We start from the raw sequence: 23,584 nt of genomic DNA on the forward strand, positions 1-23,584 counted from the left end.
AGGCCACAGATGCAGACCAAATAATCATTCAGAATGATTGTTTTTCTCACCCATGTTATTAGAATAAATCCCAAAATGAGCAGCCAAAATGTACAGTAGACCCTACCTGCTTGATTCAGCTGGTAAATCAGTATTAATAAGGTCACTTAGTCTGTTAATTTCTGGTGTCAACTGCTCCACTAGTACAAATCTATCACTAATTCTAGAAAACCTATACAAAATCCACTAGGATGAAAGCTTATTAAATCAAGCACAAATATTTCAGAAATTCTTTATTTATATAAATTATGTAAAACAATTACAACTATGAAGTTAAAAAACATCAAAAGCTAATCTTGGAACAGCCCTTTTAAAAATCCATCAGTTATCAGACAACATGCCATTTGTTCTCCAGAAATGCTCAAGAAACTAATTATGTACTGGCATACTGAGATCTAAAAAATGCGAAAAGGGCCACCTGAGAAACTATGAAATATGCACCCTAAAGTAGCAATAAGACTAACTAAATAGGATCAGAATATTCATTGCAGTTATGAGAATTTAGGATAATCACAAAATTATAAAGGAAACAGTAGATGCCAGAAGTACTTAAAGGCTTATGTAAGTAGTAGGTCACAAGGAAAGTAGGACAGCTTAAAAGCAACCTGACATTATTGCTTTCTGTTGTACACAAGGTAGTAACAAACATTACTGGTCACCTTAGACAGGATTAAGGGCAGCTGGCAAAAAAGGAGAACACTTGTCCATTATGAACCCCCCAAAATATCTTTCAACACCAATAGGTTTCATCTCAAGGATGTTTTGCTTTTATATTGTGCCATACATAATATTTAGTTCTTGGTGAACCTACCATCATTTTTCCATCCCAGTAAGAACTTTGTTTCTTAAGTGTAAACTGTGCTTGGCCATAGAGATGATTCTGGGCAAACCCTACCAAGCACAGTCTTACAGCTCCCTTGACTCCTAACTTCGGATCGGAGGCAAAAATGGACAAGGAGAGTATGTGTGATGATGGGTTTAGTAAGGCAATTTAAAAAGTGAAAAGGTTTGCACATTAACCCTTGAGTATGAATGTGGCAAATATTCAGAGAAAACTATAATTTTAAGATGAAGCATCAATCAAGTGTCTGTATGTCTCTGAGACTGAATCTAAGGAGCTCATCAAGTGAGAAAACTTGAACTGTCCACAAAACTAAAATTGTCTAACTAATGCATTTTAGACAAACACTTGCAGTACTATAACTTTCTGAAGAGCTCTTACCTAAAGTACATAACTTCTAAGTTGTTTCATCATTCATTCTCCTTAAAATGATGTAAAAATAATAGAATCAGAATGCTACATGCCAACATAGTTCTGCCTTGAAAATATTTTCCACTTCCAAAGAGATTGTAGAAGTAAGTCTAAAGTAGTTTTCTAGATTTAAAAGAGATGAGAAAGACAGCTTTTTAACATACGTCTGCTTTTTATTTCCATGTTCAACCTGTTGAGAAACCCTATCACAATCTGAAAGGTGGAGGATACAGCCCGCTGTAGTGCTTCTTCTGCACACTAAAACATGAATGATACACTGTTTTCCTGCAGATTTTTTCCAGGACAAAAAAAACACCAGTCCATGCACTTGGGACATAGAGAGAGTCCTTGAATGGCAACATTGTGTGATTGTGGGGATGATACACTTACGAAATGCTACTGAGAGTAGTAATCAAAAGTTACCTGCCAGTAGCCCTGCTTTTGTAAAAGTCTGAGTAGCAAATACTGGTGGCTTTGGATTTTTTTAAAAATCCCCCAAAGTAAGAATTTAAAAGCAGTGCCTTAAAACCTCCCACAATGCAGACACCGGGGTTTAAAGGCACAAAATGTGTCAGAATGGAAGGATCCAGGTGTATCCACTGTCCAGAGAGCAAGAGAAAACACAAATAACTCAGGAGCTGTGTAGGCTTTCTGCAAAAGGATGAACTCCACTCCTGGCACGAGATATGGCAATGCTGCAATGATTAAAAAAAAAATTATTTGCTTTATTCAACATGCAAAAGCACTTATTAGGAAAATGACTATATGCAATTACAATAAATACTATCATTCCCCCTTTCCCTTGAAATATTCCAAACAGATAAAGCAATTATGATTACAGGATCTAAGAATTGCAAGGCAGTCTCATCTCCTTTCCAATGTCAGAAAGCTATCCCAAACAACCTTTGATAAATCCGCTTCCAGCCTCTGCATTAAGGCTTATGGTAATAGTAAGCTCACTACCTCATTAAACAGGAAATCAAGGACAAGCAACACACTTGAAGATCAACAGTTACCAAAATTAATTTCACGTGAAATAAATAAATATTACTATATCCAAGACTGCTCATGAGTCACTCATTGTAATCATTACAATAATAAAGCAACAAATGCAATTATTTCATTGATAGAAACTCAAACATGTTCTTAACCAATCTTCTTAAAGTTAACCTCTGTGATGCTGAATAACCTAGCTTAGTCTCTGTAGGAAAGGAATACTTTCCAAGCAGAGTTAATGACTAAAACTCTGTGGAAATCAAGACTGAGTAATACCAACACATCGTAGTGGGGACACTCGGCCTCACACCAACACTGCCTGCGGTCAACGTCCCCCAGTGATCTCTAGAGGCAGAGGAGGAGCCCAGAGCAAGGTGCTTCCTACCAGGGAAATTGGACCTGGAGGTTTTGCTCCATGCACCCCAAAGTCCCCTCAAAGTCTCAGATACCTCTTTAGAAAAAGGAGACAATAGAAGGGCAATAAAGGAGGACATGGATTCAAATGTGACCTCAGACCCTTCCTAAGTGTATAACCCTAGGCAAGTCATTTAACCCCAATTACCTCATCCTTACCACTCTTCTGCCATTAGAACCAACACTCTGAAGTACAGATTCCAAGACAAAGGGTGAGGGTTAAAAAAAAAGGGGGGGGGGACAGTGAACCACATGAGGGTCAGTATATCTAGTTTGGGGGTTCTTTTGAATAAAGTGCTTTATCAAACCTTAGAGAACTTTGTAAATGTAAACTATTCTATGTAGAAAAATGCACCAAGAGCTATCTATGCTTTATAGGCTGGCTAGGAGCACCATGTACTTTAAACATATCATTCAACCTTACATTTGCTTCTCTTAAAATTGATGTTTTAGACATTAGTAATCTTTAAGTATGTTCACCTTTTTTATGAAATGGGTATTGTACCCCATCCAGGAACTCACAAATAAAGTTCTGACAGTTGTTCTCAATCTAATTAATCACCACACTCTAAACAGACTATGTCACAAAGAGAGAACAAGATACAATGGATAGAGGTCTGAAATAAGGATTGAAACTTTGATATAAGGAAGACCTGGGAGCCCGGCGCTATGCTAAGAGTTTTTTACAATGATTATCTCATTTGCTCTTCACTACAACCTTGTGAGGAAGGTACTGTTATCCCCATTTTACAGTTGAGGAAACTAAGGCAGGCAAACAGAATTTGAACTCAGTTCTTCCTACTCTATCTAGGCCCAGTACTTTATTGACTGCCAACAGCTGCCTAGACACAGAAAGACTTTTAGTTATATGTACTCAGTTATTTTACATTACAATTTATAAGATAATGAATCAAAAGGGAAAGAAGAAAACTGACAAGAAAATTTAACAAAATGAATTACTCTTACCACGATCCTATCAGACTACTCCTGATTTCCAAGGGGAATGATTTCTTCAGTGACAAAAAATTCAATTGTCTCTTCTTCCCAATCATCTACATTGCTATCTAGTTCATCAGTGTCTACCCCTATAAAAAGACAGAGAAACTGTTAAATAAAGAATTTGAAATATTCAACTGCAATGTTGCTTGTAGTTAACTGACAACTACAAAAGAACTCATAAAATCATGGGGGAAAAGTCTTATCTTTTCTTCTTGACTTTAATGACTTAAATACCATATGACTGCTCAACAGATAAAAACACTTCTCTATATTCAAACAAGAATTAATGACAAACTTCTGGTTCTAAGATTCTTAAGAGTGAAAGACTATGCATGTCTATGCTATAAAGAGATACAAAAGTGCTTTTAACACAGTTTAAATTTAGCCTCCATTCCCTGGGCACCCAAAAGCTTTAAAAAAACCTCTATAACAGAACAAATTTACTAAACAACAGGAAATTGTCATTTTAGTGAGCATTTACAGTTTACCTCCTCGTAATTCCAGACGCTCATTTTTCTGCTCCATATAAAGCTCTTGAGCCATTTTCCGGTATTTTCTAAAATCTTCCATCATTGTACGTCTCCTCTCTACCAATTCCTAAAGAAAATGCAGGTAAAGTGTGTCACTAAACTGGAATTGAACCCCTGAGGCATCACATACATACCATAATCACCTGAAAAATATTGGTTATTGCAACCTAAGACAATAAAATTAAAGGCTCCTAAGGTCTCTGTTCTTGATTGTCCTCCATTTCAGAATATAGTTCCCTTTACTGGAATATTGGTTTGGTTTTTGGGGAGAGGGGAAAGAAACAATCCTATTCTGGAAGTTGTAACTTTGATCCTTTATATAGAAGGGTATTTCTGGATAAAAAGCATCTTTACTGTCAGGTAGAAACTAAAATTTTGATTATAAGATTGAAATGTAATAAACAATTGGGTTATATGCTTCTTGTACCAACAACTAGCCACTTCAAGTATATCAGTTAGATGAAATCCCCTTAATGCTTCAAACTGCCTTACAAGTATTTAACATGTAGAAGCCAAGATTTGTTTTCATTATCTCCAGGTAGAAAAATATTTCAATGTCGTCCTTCCTCCCAATGCAGTCATTTTGCTCTCTTCTCCAATAACTTAACATGCTCATTTTTCTGTACTATGAAAAGGCTGCCTTTAACTTTGTATTAAGAACGAGGAATAAAGCTTACCTTTGAGGCTTTGGATTGACTCAAACGATCCTTCTGTTCAAAAATCTTGGAGTATCTCTTCAGATCCTTTTTAATTTGCTAAAACAAAGACAAATCACTCAGGATTTAAACATACAAAGTCTGAATCACAAAGCAAACTTCAAAATTACCAGGATGAACTGTCACCAACAAAGATTAAATAGACACCCACCCCCTGAGCATCCAAGTGATCTTATTTATATTCTTTTAAAAGGTTTCCCCTTCATTAAGAATGACTTTCTTCTCTAGCTCTGGGATTTACTGAGTCTCCCTCTTAGCTTTGACCTACTATCACTAACTCATTTCATTGTAATTATGTAAATCCTACTGAAATGTCACTTTAAAGCCAACAAAGTTTTTTAGACAGCCCTCAACACTTATTTCACATTTACTACTTCAGTTTATATCGGACTTCTTTAAACTGTGATGACATACTTTTAAACCACTAAGATCCTTTTGAAAGTGCTAAAGTGAGAAGCCACAAAAGTCTAAATATCCCTCTAAGACTGGAGTTTTAATTCAGATTCCACTGTCCTAAAAATCTCATTAGTTTACAAAGAGTTCCCCCTTAAGAATGGCATCTTAAAATGCCATCATTCACATTCCTTAAATATCAATAAAAATACAAGGCAAAACTAATATCTTTGGGAAGGAGAGAATATACCTTTATCTGATCCTGGCTGAGCAGAGTTGGGGGTCGAGGCCTCCACAGTAACTGGCAGAAACGATCCTTGTTATTCTTTTGAAGGAGACGTCCTTGGAAAGTCCACAGCCAGTAGGCATTATCTACCTAAAGACAAGCATGGTAAATGTGAAATGTATGACCCTAGATATATACACAGAGATCTTGGGTATCATCCATGCATATGTAACATAATTCCAAGTTTAATATACCTGGGAGGCAAAGAGGGTCACTCCAACAATTAAGATGCTCTTCTATGGAACACTACCGTATAGTTCATCTACTTTTCCTTGTATACATGTCCTTGTATTTCTAGTATCTAATGCACTGAAGGCACTTAATTTTTGGTGATGGAAGAATGATGAATTTTATCAAAAGTACTGTTAATTCTGCCCTACAGTAGCCTATAGACGACAGTCCTCCATAGTAAAAGTTGGCACTAGCCCTCCCCAAACTTCCACTGAAACAGAGTTATCCACTGAAAGAACCAACCAAAAAGAAGTAAGTGCTGTTCCATGTCAGATGGCCGATAGGCTGTGGATATGAATTTGAAAGTTCCAAGGCATAAAGGTCTCTATTAAATAAAGACGAATGACTTCCAACTCTAGCACATTACCCTTTCATTGGTACTACATATTTTAGGAAAGTAGGCACTGGATCCAGCAATATAAGACATCCAAAGGAGTCCAGCATTACCCATGTCACTCACTGCCTGTTTTCAAGCATCCAGTAACAATTGTATTTACCTTGTGGCTCCACCAAGACACAGAAGTTACAACATAACGGCCTGTAGGGTCCCACTCAACATCAGAAGCCATATAGTGTTCTGCAATATTCATCATGGTACAATCTGATGTATCAACAAATGCCAGGGCACCATTCATGCTGTGGAGATAAATTGGACATTGCTTAAGAGTAGTTATAATACCCTGATAATTATGAGAAAGCTAGAGGTTAAGGCACAGAATAAACCATCAAAGCACCTTTTCTAACATCTCTCAGCTTTACTTATAGTATTTCTTTTTAACGTAAGACTACGGCTTCATCAATAAACACCATATTAATATTGTGTCAAAGATTTTAATATTAAATATATAAGTATTAATATGAAAATAAAGTACCAAAGTAACAACTAGAGTATATTCCAATAATATGTCTGTAGAATGCCATGACAATCTTGTTACTTGCAACGCTGCACCTTCTGCGATAACAACAAATGTGTAGAGAAAAAGAAGAGGACCTCTTCAGTTACTGCAGTGGTTCCCAAACTTTTTTGACCTTCCGCCCCCTTTCCAGAAAAAATATTATTTAGCCCCCTGGAAATTAATTTTTTTTAATTTTAATAGCAATTAATAGGAAAGATAAATGTACCTGTGGCCATCACCACCCCCCTGGATCGCTGCAGCACAGTGGCACCCAATTTGGGAATCACTGAGTTACAGTATGACTGATTTCTTTCCTTAAAGAAGATATGCAACCTATGAAACTATTACGACTGAAGAAAATGGTAGCTTAGTACCAACGTCTGTTAAGTCTCCTAGCATTTGCAAATAACACTTTAATGTGCTTCTATCACAACCTCAAGTCTAAGGATGCTAATGACTGATTGCCTAGTAAAATTTTAGAAAGGCATCAACAGAGTGAAGGGGAAAAAACAGAACATTTGTAATTAGGGGACAAAAGCTTAATCCCTTTTTCTGCCACTTATTAGTGCTGTGACCTGGGGAAAGTCACTCTATCCATAGGCCTCATTTTTCCCATCTGCAAAATAAGGGAAAATTGGGAGAACTATTCACATTACAAAGAGGGAATCCAAAGAACAGGAAGTTTAAGCCTTTTCTGTCTTTAACATGCATGGCAAATTAGATTATTTAATAAGAGAAACCTACCTCCTCAGACCAGCTAGAACAACAAATTGTCCTTGGGGACTCCAAAAGATTGTGTTTGCCTGCTGTTTATCAAACATTTCTAAAAAGAAGGAAATATTTTGTTTAAAAGCCTTAAAAAAAAAAGTTTTTTTTTACCTGAAGAGAAAAATGACAAATTACAGTAAACCAAAGGAGGTTTAGTGATGAGTTTATGCTGTCCCCTACAGATCTACTAAAAAAATTAACTAATCAGTTCTGTAGTGAATCCATGAATGCTTTAAAAACAGTCTATAGAGTTTTTAGGAAATTCACAAGACTAAAAGCTAAAATAAATAATAATCTTTAAATTCCTTTTAATGGGCAAAGGGGAAAATTTTGGAAACCTTAATAATACTGCCTAAGTTGAAGAACTTAACTTTCCCATGAAAATTCTTTTTAAAAAAGTAGTCTTAGCAAATAACTCCATTTATGCTTTCTTTTTTGCTAACTTTTCCCGACTGTTTTCTGATTAAATATTAGCTCAAATATGTTTTTTCTGGATTTATAAAAAATTGTTTGCTTATCAAATTCACCTATTAAACTTATTTTTCTGAAATTCAGAGAACCATTTTTCCAGAAGGAATTTGGCAATGTTACCTATTTGAAACAGAGCCAATAAGAAATAATCAAAAAGAACTTCTAGTAGCCAAAATAATGTCTAAAGTCTGTGCACTAAAGTGCATGTCCTTTTATGTTATTAGAAAATGGAGTTTATTAATTTAAAAAATAATGTTACTAAGACTAAGGACAGATAGGTAGCACCGTGGATAGAGTGCCAGGCCTACAGCTGGGAGAACCTGGGTTCAAATCTAGTCTCGGACACTTCCTAGTTATGTGATCTGAAGCAAAACACTTAACCCCAATTGCCTAGCCTTTACCTTTACCACACTTCTGCCTTGGTAACAATACTTAGTATAAACTCTAAGACAATAAATAAAAATATGTTTTTCTAGTTCAGAGCATTCATTCATGCATTTTATTCGATCATCATTTCTTAAGCATTTCTTACATGGCAAAGTATTTTTCTAGGCACTGGGGAAGACACAAAGATAATCAATTTGTGGCTTCTGTCCCCAAAGAACTTAAGTCTGACAGGAAGGATTATCACATTTTTAAAAAAATGCATTCTTCAGACAATTACCATAGAGCAAAATAGAGATTAGGAAAAAAACAAAAAACAAAAAACAGAAGCATTAGATGAGATTTGAGGAAGTAAAGATAATTTCTGACAGAGGATACCAGAGAAGGCTTCTTGAAAAGATGGAATTCTAATGGCAGAGGAATTTTAAAAAGCAAAGATAACAGGGATAGTAGATAGGCATTCCAGACAGAAATCGTCCAGTTATTTTTCCCTTTCTGCAATATTATTGGCTGCTAAATTATGGGCTGAAGAGATTTCAGTGTGGTATGTATATTTTTCAAAAGGCAATCTTATTTAAATGCTTAACTTTTTCAAAGACCATTCTCAGTCTTTATGGTTACATATGATGTCTTTAAATTTTTTCACCTCACTAAAAGTGAACTGGAAAATATATTTACATTTGAACTAATACTTTTGAGAAGAACAATATGTAAATCATCCAAGCTATGGGGAAAGCATAATAGAAAAGTATCCTTGCCTAGCTTCCAAACAGTTGATTTCTGTCTTTATCCAAGTCAATAAATATGTTCAACTACTAAAAGGGAGTCTCTACTACTCTACCAAGTCACATATTGACAGCAAAGAAACCTAGACTATCTGAAAAAACATTCTGTGGAACAAGAGAAATTATTGCTTGGAAGATACTTATTTAAAAATAAGACTAAGGGGGCAGCTGGATTGAGAGTCAGGCCTAGAGACGGGAGGTCCTAGGTTCAAGTCTGGCCTCAGACACTTCCCAGCTGTGTGACCTTGAGCAAGTCACTTGACCCCCATTGCCCAGCCTTACTACTCTTCCACCTAGGAGCCTATACACATAAGTTAAGGGTTTAAAAATAAAATAAAATAAAAATAAGACTAAGAATACATGATTATACTTTCCATATGCAGTCTTATAAAAAAAAACATAATGCATAGGTTTAAAAAAAAATCCACCCTCCCCATCTACAGTAATTTTCAAATGTTCTTTACCATTTTTTATATCTTGTAGACATTTAAACAATTTCGTAAGAAAGAAGAGGACCTCTTCCGTTACTGTATGACTGATTTCATTCCTTAAAGAAGATATGCAACCTATGAAAGTAGTATTATGACTGAAGAAAATGGTAGTTTAGTACCAGCGTCTGTCAAGTCTCCTAGCATTTGCAAATAACACTTTAATGTGTTTCTATCACAACCTCAAGTCTAAGGATGCTAATGACTGATTGCCTAGTAAAATGTTAGAAAGGCATCAAAAAAGAGAAGGGGGAAAAACAGGACATTTGTAATCAGGGGACAAAAGCTTAATCTCTTACTGGAAATACTGGCTCCTACATAAGCACAACGAGCACTGTTCACAAGGGACAAACAATATACCATCACAAACAGTAAGGAAAAGGCATCTATCCCCAATAAAGGTAAATGAAATCTACTTACTGATAAGCTCAATCTTTCCATTGTTTTTCACATGATAGAAGGAAACTGATATTCGAGGAGCTTCACCATGTAGCACAGCGAACTTACTTCCATTGGGTTCCCAAGCAAAGGCAATTATGCTTTCTGGAAGAAACAAAGAGTGTCAATGATAAAAGCTGGTATTTACATAGTGATCTAAAGTTTATAGTAGCTTGAGTAACATTATCTCATTTAAGCCTTAGAACAATCCAGTGAGGTAAATAACACAGTAACAACATTCCTATTTTGCACATGACAAAACTGGGGCTCAAAGAGATTAAGTATAGATAAGGTTCAAACCCAGGTCTTCTGCAATCACTGATAAATCAATCTCAACATACAACTAAAGTTAAAAATAAAAATAGCTGCAAAAATAAATAAAACTTCCCGAGTCAAAATCCAGTATTAAATTCACTATTGCACCTGCATGCCTTTTGTTATGTAAACATCAAAGTAAAAAACAAAACTTTTAAATACAGCATAAACTGTTATGCAATGTAATTGCCAATTCAGATCAAAATTAAAGATATAGTTATCCTTAAAATGGGATGCTTAACTTGGCAAATTAATGTATGTTTAATCTTTTGTAACTGGAGATTGATAAACCAGACAAATTAAATTTTTCTAAGACCAGGAATTGCTCCCAGCAATACTGGAGATAAATCATTTAAAAGTTGCCAAGTATCTTAACCCCTGTGCCTCAATTTACTAAATGTAAAATAAGAGCATCTACCTCACAGGGATGTTGGAGGATCAGGCAATATATAATGGGCTTGCAAACCTTAAAATACTATGTAAATGCTAGTTATTATTTAAAAAAGGAGAAAATGTCCCGTGACCCTCTTTGTAGCACTTGCTCCTTGAAATGAAACAAAAAATATCCTTAGACATCATACTCCCAATTGCACTCCTTAACAGAGATAAGAAGCTCACAGATTCAAGTAATGCTGAGTACTGATTGATTGCTCATTTTTCTCTCTTCCTTTTTCACTGTTTTTGCTTTCCCCTCCTTTTTAGAAATATTCTTTGTTATATGGGATAGTTTTCAGAGAGAGGGTAAAGGAAGAGATAAAATGGGAGAAATCTCATTCATGTAAGAAAGTTTGTCAACAAATTTTTTTAAAAAGAACAATATTCAAGCTAGAAAGTCAAATGTAACCACAAAGAACTTTTTCTTAAGGTAAATGCACCCACAACATTTACTTTTATAAGACGGTATGCACTGAACAGGAACTATTAATAGCATTTATGAAGCACTTTAGCTTTATCAAACACTTCACACCTTATTTTCATTTAAATGCTTTCCCCTAAACATTTTCACAGGTTTCAATATATTACTTGGAAATGAAATTTTTGTAAGACTCACATTCGCTTACATGTGAATTCTCACTTAAGCTTTAAAAGCCAGCAGCTTGCTCCTTATTAAGTTATATAAGCATGGCACGTTAAGATGACACAAATAAGTGAAACTTGCCTTTCATTTCTACTACATCAACAGGCACCTGCTTTTCTCTCATTCGGAAGATTTCAAAGTTGGTTACCACACCCTGTACAGAAGTAAAGGAATAAAGCAGTATATAATAGTAATCAGTAAAACAGTAATAGTACATAATAAAATAAATATAATAATACATGGTTGTAATGACTCAGAAAGAGCTCTAGTCAGCCAAAGATTGATATATAGAGTTGGGACATACTTTAAAGCCTAACCCTCTCATTTTACAGGTAAGAAACCTGAGGTTAAATGATTTGCCCAAAAATAGTACATATTATCTGCCCAACTAAAACACAAGGGATGACCAGAACTTAAATATGGATGATAGATTTCAACTCTAATGCTCATAATTTTAAAAGTATAAAGAAATAAGTCAAGTTTTAAAGTAGTGGTTTTTTTTAAAGGAATGTTTTTTCCCCAGTTGTTAAATGGCCAAAAAACAATATGAACAGGAAACCTTATAAAGGAAGAAATCTAAATTATCGAGCTATATGAAAGATGCTTCAATCACTAATAGAGAAAACAAACAAAAAAATTAAAACGACTTAAAATGTCATCCCCCTCTAAACCTGACAGATCAGCAAAAAAGGAAAATGACTAGTACTAAAAAGAGCTGTGGGAAAACTAGGAATACTAATAACTGTTGGTGAAGTTGTGAACCGGACCAAACACTCTAAAACAATATGGAACAAAGTCCTTTTTTGACTTATATACTAGCAAGATCAAAAGGAATTTTCTTATGTACAAATGTTCCTTATGTACAAATGTTCCTTATGTACAAAAATTTCAATAAGAGCCACTCCTTTATAGTGTCAAAGCAATAGAATTCAGGCTCCTTCAGAGCAAAGACTGTCTTACTCTTCTATTGGGGACGTCAGCACTTAGCCCCATAGTGTTTTGCTCATAAAAACATAATAAATGCTTTATTTACTCATTCACTCAAAGAACTGAAAATGTAGGGGTGACCATCAATTAGGGAATGATGGAACAAATTATGGCAGATGAATGAGGTAGATTATTATGCAACAGGAAATAATAGGGAACACTCTTAGAGAAACCTAGAAAGACTTGTAAGTACTGAGGTAGTGTGAGCAAAACCAGGAGAATAATTTATATGACAACAGCACTATAAAAATAAACCCCTCTAATCAACATGAGAACTAGCCTTTTTCATAAAAAAGATGAAGGATGTTTCGGGGTGATAAAACTAAGGGTTCAGAATGAGATACATTTTTGGATATGCAAATGCAGGAATTTCTTTTCTTTAATTATATAATTTTGGTTACAAGGTTTTGGTTTTCTCCCTATTTTTAAAAGGGGAGGGAAAGAAAAAAAAAAATCAACCTTTTTGTTAATTTTAAAAACTATTTAATTTTCACATTAATTTAATATTAATATTTAAAACTATTTCTCCTATAATATAGTAATCTGGGGGGCAGCTGGGTGTCTGAGTGGATTGAGTGCTAAGCTCAGAGACAGGAGGTCCTAGATTAAAATCTGGCCTCAAACACTTCCTAGCTGTGTGACCCTGGGCAAGTCACTTGACCATGTTGACAGCCCTTACTGCTCTTCTGTTTTGGAACCAATATACAGACAGAAAGTAAAGATTTTTTTTTAATACAGTTAATTTTCCTGGCAGCAACAAATTTAGGATTAAATACTTTTCTATCACCTATAGTTGCTAAATCACAAAATTCAATGACATATGACAAAAAAGTGCTAATTACTCTAACACAGAGGGAACCTGATGCAATAGAAAAATGGCTAGCATTAGTCAGAAGACCTGGGGGATCAAATCTCTGCTCAGACACTTATTAGCACTGTGGCTTTTTCTGAACAAGTCACATTTAAATTCTGAAATTTAATTTCCTCATCTATAAAGCAGGGGTAATACCTATCTCACAAAGATCTTGTGGCAAAAGTAGTTTATAAACCTTAAATTGTTATATAAATGAGTTATTAAATGAGAGAAAACCCTTGTGATAATCTAGGCAAAATAAAAATAGTGGATCTATATAGCGACTGAGGTTATTTAAACTTGAACTGAAATGTCTGAGTACAAAGAAAACAGATGATCACTATTGTGACTTACCTGGGTACCTTTTGGAGTTCTATCTACTTTGACACACAAGTAATCTCCATTCTTTTGCCAATGTAGCTTGCAGTCAACAACATTAAACAGATTTCTAACTCTGATTTCTTGTCTGCTGGGGAGTTGCATCAAGGTCACCCTGGCAGGAATGTCCTTATCTTCCGGCACCCAAAAAGCAATTATGTTACCACCAGGTGACCAAGAAAAGTCTCTGAGAGAAAAGATATGTTATCAAAAGAATGGTGAAAATTATAATTGATTGTGAACATAACAACTGAAGATCATTTTAATCTATTCTAACAATTCCAGGAAATTGCTGAGGAATATAAGATGGTGTGTCACGTTACTAATTTAGATAAATAATATAAATACATAAGCCACAAAGCCAGTTGATAGAAGATGTAGTTTAAGTAAAAATGGACAGGTCCTACTACAGTCTGATGATTTCTCAAAGCCTTACATTAGTGGGCCACAAATCTAGAGCTAGTAGAAATCTTAAAAGGCCCATCTAGTCCAACCCCTCATCTTACAGAGGAAACTGAGCAAGAAAAGCTCTCATACAACAAACACGGATGCACAAGAAGAATTATGGATAGTATGAAACATTTCCAACATTTTCTTCATCATAGTAGTCATTATTAAGAATAATTTATGAAGACAAATATAACATGTATATATCTCAAAAATATTTCCATACACCAGATGACGAGAGTATCGACCACAAATGTCCTACATCTACAGTGGTATTCAATTCATTGCAGCAAAGTGAAACTAGGATAACATAAATCTAAGACAATATGTACTGAGGTATTCATAAAGGATGTTACTGATTATTAACAGGAAATGCATCTTAATTTGTTGAGGTAAGAGAGTGCTGGATTTTGCTTAGTTAGAAAATCGCCCAATCTCCTTGTGACTAATGGCAAGCAGATGAAGAACTGTGTTTTAGGGTTCAATATGTGCCCACAAAAATGAGCTTCTATGGAAACTGTGACGTCTTTACAATCATATTCTGAGTGATCTTAACAGAGAAATAATTTTAATGATTCAGCACTAATTCTACTAATATAGGACTAATAAAAGGTTAAGCTAACCTGATTCCTTCTGGAACCATCTAGAGTAGTTAAATAAAAAATAATTACTAGACTTGGCATTAAGTTTCTATCATTCTCAAAAATAAAATAAATAGGAAATGTTAACTCTCTAATTAAGGGGGGGAAACGGTCAGAACAAGACACACAGATTCTTAAAAGACAGAAAGTAAATAGGAAAATGGAAGTCACTTACTTTATTCCAGGGATTTTCAAACTCTTCTTATCCAAAAGGCCCATAGACTACAAAGAAAATGATAGTCAAATAAAAACTTGTCAAAATTACAGTTCTCTTATAAATCAACCCAAATACAACCAGAGAATAAGGAACAGTATGAAAATATAAATATAGCTACCACTAAAAAACATCTAGTATAAGGCCTCAATTAGCTCTGCCTAAAGAAAGATTAGAAAGTAACATTAATTTGCTGGATGGCAGACACTAGAAAATAGTGCTCGGCCTTTGCTGTCAGAGCCTAGAGAATCCAGAGGATTAACTAAGCTGAAAAGGCAAAAAGAAATGGAAGTAAAAGCCATCAAACAAAATTAGATACCAAATACTGTATTGCCTAGATAAGCACAGTCACTTACCGGAGTCTCATAGATGCTGAGAGTATCCATTGTCATTCGGGCAAAAAATTTGCCATCATGACTCCACCTAGGCAAGAAAAGTCAGACATGTTACTACTTGTCAGTTCCACAATTTTAGAGTCTAATAAAAGGCCATCTTTGCTACTAGTATTAAGCTTACTTGAAAATGGGCCAATGGGCAGAGCTTTCACAATGAAATCCTCGTTTCTTCTGTCCAGTGAGGATGTCCCATATGATTATGGCCTGAGGGTCATCCTGTGTGTCCATTAGGGGGCTGAACGTCACAAGATACCTACGAGAGAGAAAAGGAAAACACTAATCTATTAAGCTTCTCAGTATGTTCCTTCCTTTGATGCTTATAACCATGAAAGTAAGCATTACACATCCCCAAGTTAGAGAAGAAGCTATTGAGATTAAAAAAGTAGCATAACTACATGGTATACAATAAAGAGTTCCAACTGGAGCCAGAGAACAGCTCACATTTCAGCAGTTACTACTACTGGGCTTCAAAGATGATGGGCTCAGGAGCTCTAAGTAGGCTTTCTTGATACTAAGTGCTAACCGAAAAATGTTTTCCTTTGAAATCTCAAGAAGATGAAAAAAATAGAACATCCAAATAAGATGTGTTTGCCCTGGGGGCCAGGGAAGAAGAAACTCTCATGCATCTATATTAATGTGGAATTGATAAGACTAACTAACAAGATAAATACAACAGATGGTCAAGCACGGTTAGTGTCTGAGCATTCATCAGCTGAGGAACCTCTGTGCCTAGAGGCCTGACTGTTCACATTGTGTTTTCTATATCCCGAGAACCTATTTGTTTTGTTTATATCATGAAAAAAAAGAAAAAAAGAAAACTCTGAACCAGGTACTCCCTTATAAGGAGATGGTAAAATAAAAGAGGAAAACATAACGAGAAGAATAAAAGAAATAAATAAAGTAATATCCTTAGTAATACTTTCAGGGAATGGTTCTCTGTCTTTGAAGGAATACCTGAGGCCCTGATAAACTAAATTTAGGACTGACCCCAAACCATGGTTTATCTTGGCATGTAATTTTTTTTTTACCTACTTATATGCTCAGAGAGGCCTCTTTACTATTAGTCAGAACACCCTTGCTATATATAAACTATGCCAATACACTAATCACCTCACCCTGTACAAAGCTAAACATTAAAATTATATTCCAAACTGAAACATATAAGCAGTGTCTGAATCAGTCATATCACACCATAAAATTTGTGGAATTATCCTTATAGTGGAGAGTAAGAGAAATGGGGAGGCATTAAATAGTTTTGTTTTGTTTTTTTACATTAAAGGAGAGACATCAAATAAGGTGAGCTATAAGAAGGTTGGGCCTGAAGAGTTACTAATTTGGAAGTCACTTCGCACCCAGGTAATAGCTAAAATCATGAACAATGTAAGACAGTGAAAATAGAAAGGAGTTGGAAAATTGAGTCTAGGAAGACACATAGGGGATGGGAAAAAGAGCCACTGAAAGAAAAAGGATAGAATAAATGAGACTATTAATATCAAAGAAGCTAAGGGAAGAAAAAGTTCCAAATAGCAGAAAGCAAAACATCAAATGCTAGAGAGAGGTTAAAGAAAATTTCCCAGATTTACAAGTCAAATTGTTTCCAAAGTGAGTATTAATTAAATAGTGGGACTAGAAGTCCTGAAAGTAAGGATTTAAAGAATAAGGAAATAAAATGGAAACTAGGTCAAATACTCAAGAAGACTACTCATTCCTCCTAAATAGTCAAGACACAGAAAAGACTACATTCTGACCATGACAGTCCACAGTGACAAGGACCTGAATCTGGCCTTAACAGTTTTTCTACTTTAGATTCAGTTGTTTCCATTTGCTTTCATATTTATTTAAATGTTTTCATCTAAATTTATCCTCCCTTGCTAGGCAAGATCTCTTGCACTTTTATAAAGAAATACTGAATGAAAGAGTTGATTTCTCATTTGATAAGACATGAGCATCACAAGCCTCAACAGCATAGAAAAGAATCTTATCAGATCTTATGCAGCATACCTTTCACAAGGTGAGAAGTCAATAAGTTGCACCCCCTGGTGGCTGAATCGCTGGATTTGTTTGAATTTTTCTCCCCCCCATAGAGCAATTCCTCTTTGATGGAAGGTAGCCAAGTAAGTGCCTTTTGGGGACCAGCGCACATAGGTTTCTGTCCATCTCTGTGGAAATCAGTACCAACACAAACAAAAATTTAGAAAAGTCATATAAAAGACAGAATTACAGGATTTAAGACTACTGCTCAATCACCTTCATTTTTTTTAAAGACCCAATTTACTTTGGCAGAACTATAATGTACAGATATGGAGTTATTAATCACTGAGAAAGTAATATCCTTTCACATAACTTTCATATGATGACACTTAAGGACTTAAAAAAAATTTGTCTACAAAAATGTTACGAGCAAGATGTCCGTCTATCCAATTGCCCAAATTCAGAGAGATATATGTAATAGTATTCTTTGAGAGTCTTGCAGGTCCTGAACACTTACTTTAGGAACCCCAAAGTTGGTGACACTCACCGCTCTTTCTTCAATGGAGACTGGATCCTTCACATCATTCCAGAATATGGATGTACGGTCCCCAGATTCAAAGATGACACTATATTGATCTCTGCATTCAGCCTCCTCCAGCCAATAGCGTAGATTTCCCTAGAATAATAAAATGAGATAAAAATGTTTATTACATGTCATCAAAAAAATTGTATTCGGGGGCAGCTGGGTAGCTCAGTGGATTGAGAGCCAGGCCTAGAGAGAGGAGGTCCTGGGTTCAAATCTGACCTCAGACACTTCCCAGCTGTGTGACCCTGGACAAGTCACTTGACCCCCATTGCCTATCCTTACCACTCTTCTTCTTGGGAGCCAATACACAGTACTGACTCCAAGACAGAAGGTAGGGGTTTAAAAACAATAACAAAAAATTGTTCAAATAAATGCCTAGCTGAGGGACTTATGAGAAAGAAAACTAGCCACATTCAGAGGAAGAACTGTGGGAGTAGAAACACAGAAGAAAAACAACTGCTTGAGCACATGGGCCGATGGGGATATTATTGGGGATGTAGACACTAAACAATAACTCTAGTCCAACTATCAATAATATGGAATTAGGTATTAATCAATGATACATGTAAAACCCAGTGGAATTGTACGTTGATTAAGGGGGGGTTGGGGATTTTGGGAGAGAGGGAAAGAATATGAAATATATAACTATGGGAAAATATTCAAAATAAAAACTAACCAAACAAATAAGCAAATAAGTAACTAACAAGTAAATGCCTATTAACACCTTTATTTTCTCTGAAGGATTTAATAAAATAGCATTTGGCTATTGGGCACTTCTTTTTTAACCATTTGAACCTAAATTTAAAAACAAAACATCATACCAAATCTTTGAAAGGCTGCTTCTCTGGAATGTCCCACTCATCACTGATTGTCATATACCTGAAAGACACAGTGACTTATTAGTAAACAACATTAGAATTCACTGACTAGATCACAGGGCTATATGAGTATGTTTGTATAAAGAAAATTATAGTCAAAAATCTGTACTTACTTGTCAAAGTCAGTAAAAAGGTTTACTCTGAATGTGTGCTGTTTGTCAAGCTTGTAGCCATCAGCATTTTTAACAGCATCCAGGGCATGAGCAGGAGAGACATACTCCAGGAAAATGTAACTGTACAAACAGAAAAAGTACAAAAAGCAAAGAATTGTCAAAACTAGCCTTTTGCATGTCTAGACACATTATTAAACCTTTTATGACAGAACATTTGGAATCCTTTCAACATTGTGAATAAAGATTAGATACTAGGTATGCATTCATCTGATGTCTTCCAAAGGCAGAGAATTTTATAGTATACAGAACAGACAACTGTAGCCAAAGCAGCAAGAGCAAATCCCTTCATCAGAATATAACTCTAACTTGATCTCCACAGACAGTTCATATTTAATAAACTGACACCAAGGCCAATTAATGAATATTAGAGTATTTGCAGATTTTAGGCAAAATAACTTAAGATATTCAAAGGATGTTTTACTGGAATAATATGAGCAATACAACCAACAATTGGAAGACTATTCAAAAAGAAGAGAATTTAATTATAATACAATGTTTATTGATCTTTTCTCTCAAAATTCAGTCTATCAGCTTTCTCTTTTCTCTTCTGCTTCCTCACATCTTACCATTTGTTTCAAAAATGTTTTGTAATAGTTTTCTTACATCAATGGCTTTCCCAAAATACCCCCACAAAATGCTCTTCTTACAAGGCAATTGCAGTATATGTAACATTGCATGCCTGCTGTTCTCTTTGCCCTACCTTGCCACCTTCCCAAAGTAAGTATGTTTTTTTCTGTCCTCTGAATCCAAGACTGGTTGGCAGAAAGGGAAAAGAAGAGAAGAAAAGAGGGGAGGGGAGGGAGGAGAGAGGAGAAGTTCTTAAGGCTTGGATTCATTATGTATGCCTGCTAGGATAGTGGCAAGATGTAACACATTTAATAAACTCTTGCCAGCCTTAGGAGAGAAATTTGCATCAGCTCTTTTAAGATGTTGGAAATCTGACCTTTAGATACCCTGTCTTGATCTGATGCTTTCTAGAACTAAACTGTACACCTGTTGAGTGTCAACCAACCTGATACTATATTGCCATATTATCAGGTCAGTTCTCTCCAGAAGTTAACTTAGCCTTACCTGTCAAAATGAGTGGCCTGCATCAGGGTTTAGACCAAAGATATGTATGAGGTATGCTAAAATGTACACCCCATGGGAACAGCTGTTAACTTGAATACGAGGTTCAGCAATCTAAAAAGTGCCAATATTTGTATAGTATCAGGATACAAACTTCCCCAAGGATAAATGTCTTTTCAAAGGATTATTCCAGTTTTATGAGACTAACATGAGATGTATACTTGCCAGGGCAAATTTTTACTCATACAAAAAATGCTTCACATCTGCCATTAGCCCATTTAGATGCATTTGTAATAGACAATGGATAGGTCAGATTCATCAGATTCCTGCTAGAAGGTGGAGAAAGAAGCCAGAATTGAGTCACCAAGTCTGACTCTTGAAAGGGGATGATTTTCAGACAGAATTCTGGTATGACGTGAATTGATGTTATGAATCAAAAGAAGAATGTATACAAGGTCTTAGGAACTCTGATCAGAGTAATCGATTGGCCAGTCAGTCCTCTGACTGTGCCTGTCCCCTTCAATCCTTTTGGACGTGACCAATACAGAAATTTGTTTTGCTTGACCATACATGTTTGTAAAAAATGTTTTGTCTTTCTTTTGTTCTCAATTTGGGGGAAGGAGAGAAGGGAAAAGCAGCCTTTTCCTGGTTGAAAACAGTAAGATTTTATCATTTAAAAAGATAGCAAGATTACTCAAATTTACCTGACATTTCAATGGCACTGTGAAATACATTCAAATAACTAGTGGGCTACCTATTTTTCTTGCTATTCTTTAAGTGGTTAGATTTTCTTACAAAAAAAAAAAAAAAAAAAAAAAAAAGGTTTGGGTTTTTTTGCCTTCCTAAGTCATCCAACTTGGATTTCTATTAAAAGCCTCTTCTCAGAATTTGTAACTGACTACTTGAATTGTATTTGAATTGTGATAGCAGTAAAACAAAACATTAAATGGATCTTGTTAAGTGATCAACCAGTTTATATAATAATAATTCAAGATCCACACTGTTATTTCCTTCTCTTTCTAGCTACTTGCCTTATGACAAGTGGTTCACTGATAATTTGTACCTCTATCCCACTGGCAGACTGATAGAGGGGTCAGGGGTGGTGCTCACCTTTAAAATCTGAGATTAAATACAATGTTATACACAGAAAAGAAACATCTCCCTAATACATAATCATATTCTCATATGATTATTACAACTTGTTGAGTAATCCTGAAAAGGATAAAAACATTTTTCATTACCTACCCTTTAGTCTTTCCATCTTCTTCTGGGTAATAATCATTGGTTATTTTCCCAAATTTGGAGAAGATCTTGTGGATGACATTCTTTAGTTTCTCAAGCCGGTCAGGTCCTACCTGAGGAACATTGTCCACCACTATCACAGAATCAATTCCATCAGCTTCCTGTGGTCTATCTTTGAGTACATCTCCCAGCAATTCTGTAATAAAGTGTTTAAAGATATGCTGTTACCAAGGATGAAAAAAATTTCATTCTCATTCTCTCTTTCTCCTTTGGAACTATGATTGGTCACTGTGTTGATCAGAGTTAATAATTACTAAATCTTTTAGAATTTGTTGTCCAGTTTATCTCCTGTGACCCTCTCTATCTCATTTGATCATGAACTTTTTTCCTACCCACAGGGATAATTTCTTCCACGATTCTCTAACTTGCTTATTATGTCACCTGTTATATCTAAGTCGTGTACCCATTTGGAGCCTATCTTGGTATAGTCTATAAGCTGGTCTAGATCTCATTTCTGCCAGATAGCTTTCCAGTTTCTCCACCATTTTTTGTTAAAGCATGATGAACTCTTACACTTTGAACACAAAGATCTCTAATTACTGACAAAGGTAGCCACTATTTTCAAGACTTTAAAACATAGAAATCAAGGAATTACGATTGTGTTAAATCCAGTCCCTTCCATTTACTTTCTCAAAAGAACAGAAAATAATCATAACATTGTATTAACTCATCAAGAATGATGGACAAATGATAGGAAATATGGTTTAAGGAAGAGAAAAATGCAGGGACAGGTAGGCAGCTCAGTGGATAGAGAATAAATGACTGGAGATAACCCCCATTGCCTATCCCATAATTGTTCTTCTGCCTTGGAACCAATACTTAGTACTGATTCTAAAACAGAAGGTACGGGAGAGAAAGAAAAGAAACATAAACAAATAAGTAATACAAATGAGGAAAAAACTAACATTTTGAACTTCTGTAGACCAACTGAATTTCAAACTACCATTATATATAGGGAAAAATATGAATTATAATGTTCCATTAGTAAAAAATGTGTGATGGTTTGAGGCTTCCCATTGCCTTTGGTTATAAGGATTATACAGCCAGAAATCACATTCTCAATCAGTAAATGGTAAAGAAACAGGTTATTTTAATTATTCTCTAGTTAATCATGAATAATTTGTTTTTTAATAGTGAAAAAGGAGGCATGATGGAAATACTACCATATTGTCTGTTACCAAATCTTTTATTTTAACTGTTGTTTTGATTTTTCAGCAGGTAGAAAGAGGGAAAACAAGAAGGGTCCTGACATACTGGAGGTGGAGTATGGTACAGTCTGTGCTACTTCAACTCAGTTCATTCCTCCCCCACCAATAAAGCAAAATTACACATTTTCTTTATAAAAAAGATACATTACTGTAAGGGATTTTTTCAGGGATAGAGTTCTTTGTAACCAGATCAACAAAACACTGTTATTGCAAAGCATGCAATGAAACATGCACATAACTTTGTTATACAGAATTCTTGCTGTATAAGGGAATTTTCCTAGACCTATATAATCTCACCCTTTCTTGACATTTTGACTAGGACACCTGATCCTTGCTGTTAATTTAGGATGACTAGCTCTCGGTTGCCTGGTAATGGGTTAGGCTCACAGTATTCTTGTTTCTGTTAAGTTAAATCAGTTTCTGATTTGAGTCAATTTCTACTTAATGCCAATGCAGAGCTCTAAGTCTAGTGTTAGAGAAATCTCATTTTTAACCAAGGTCCAAGTGAGTTATAGAAAGTTTGTCTAAGGCTGTTACAAATAAAGAGAATTTAAATTTTATTTTCTTGGAGAAATGTAAAATGTTCAACTAACTAGATCTTAAGTGCAGGAGTCACTAAAATTCACTCAAAAAGGATTATAAAAGCAAAAAATTCTTTCAGCTTCAAATCATAGCAAATATAAAAGCCTCCTTTCCTGAAGAAGGCAGACTGTGAGAAGAGAGAGGAAGAGAAGGAGAAAGAAGGAAGACAGGGAAAAGATAAACTAGAAACAAAGTAGAATCAACTGTAGGGATGGCTAAACAATGTGTGGTTTGTAAAAAGTAATGGAATTACACTGTTATAAGACAAAGAAAAAGATAAATTTAGACAAAGGGAGATCTATATGAATCTAAATAGAGCTAAGAAGCTCTATAGAAACAGAAAGATGTAAAATTCAAAATAAATGTGATCAAGTATTCTTGGTGTTAGGAGAACCCTCTTGGCAGAGCAGGAGTAAACGATG

General features: G+C 35.2%; 1 protein-coding gene across 1 annotated transcript in view; it reads right to left on the bottom strand.

The window, feature by feature from the left end:
• Positions 1-257: 257 nt before the first annotated feature.
• The window catches only part of EIF3B (eukaryotic translation initiation factor 3 subunit B), a 29,206-nt gene continuing 5,879 nt past the window's right edge, over positions 258-23,584 (bottom strand). Inside the window, exons 2-19 of the mRNA XM_044657425.1 lie at positions 21,316-21,508; positions 18,943-19,062; positions 18,773-18,830; positions 17,913-18,041; positions 17,396-17,553; positions 15,516-15,647; positions 15,356-15,422; positions 14,961-15,007; positions 13,674-13,884; positions 11,561-11,633; positions 10,069-10,191; positions 7,497-7,575; positions 6,354-6,492; positions 5,590-5,715; positions 4,908-4,985; positions 4,189-4,297; positions 3,668-3,786; positions 258-1,986 (exon numbers count right to left, since the gene is read on the bottom strand). Coding sequence (XP_044513360.1) covers positions 3,683-3,786; positions 4,189-4,297; positions 4,908-4,985; positions 5,590-5,715; positions 6,354-6,492; positions 7,497-7,575; positions 10,069-10,191; positions 11,561-11,633; positions 13,674-13,884; positions 14,961-15,007; positions 15,356-15,422; positions 15,516-15,647; positions 17,396-17,553; positions 17,913-18,041; positions 18,773-18,830; positions 18,943-19,062; positions 21,316-21,508 — 1,946 coding nt within the window. The 3' untranslated portion in view covers positions 258-1,986; positions 3,668-3,682. The remainder of the gene's footprint in view (positions 1,987-3,667; positions 3,787-4,188; positions 4,298-4,907; positions 4,986-5,589; positions 5,716-6,353; positions 6,493-7,496; positions 7,576-10,068; positions 10,192-11,560; positions 11,634-13,673; positions 13,885-14,960; positions 15,008-15,355; positions 15,423-15,515; positions 15,648-17,395; positions 17,554-17,912; positions 18,042-18,772; positions 18,831-18,942; positions 19,063-21,315; positions 21,509-23,584) is intronic.

This window comes from Gracilinanus agilis, chromosome 1 (genome assembly GCF_016433145.1).
Source record: "Gracilinanus agilis isolate LMUSP501 chromosome 1, AgileGrace, whole genome shotgun sequence".
NCBI classification, from domain to species: Eukaryota; Metazoa; Chordata; class Mammalia; order Didelphimorphia; family Didelphidae; genus Gracilinanus; species Gracilinanus agilis.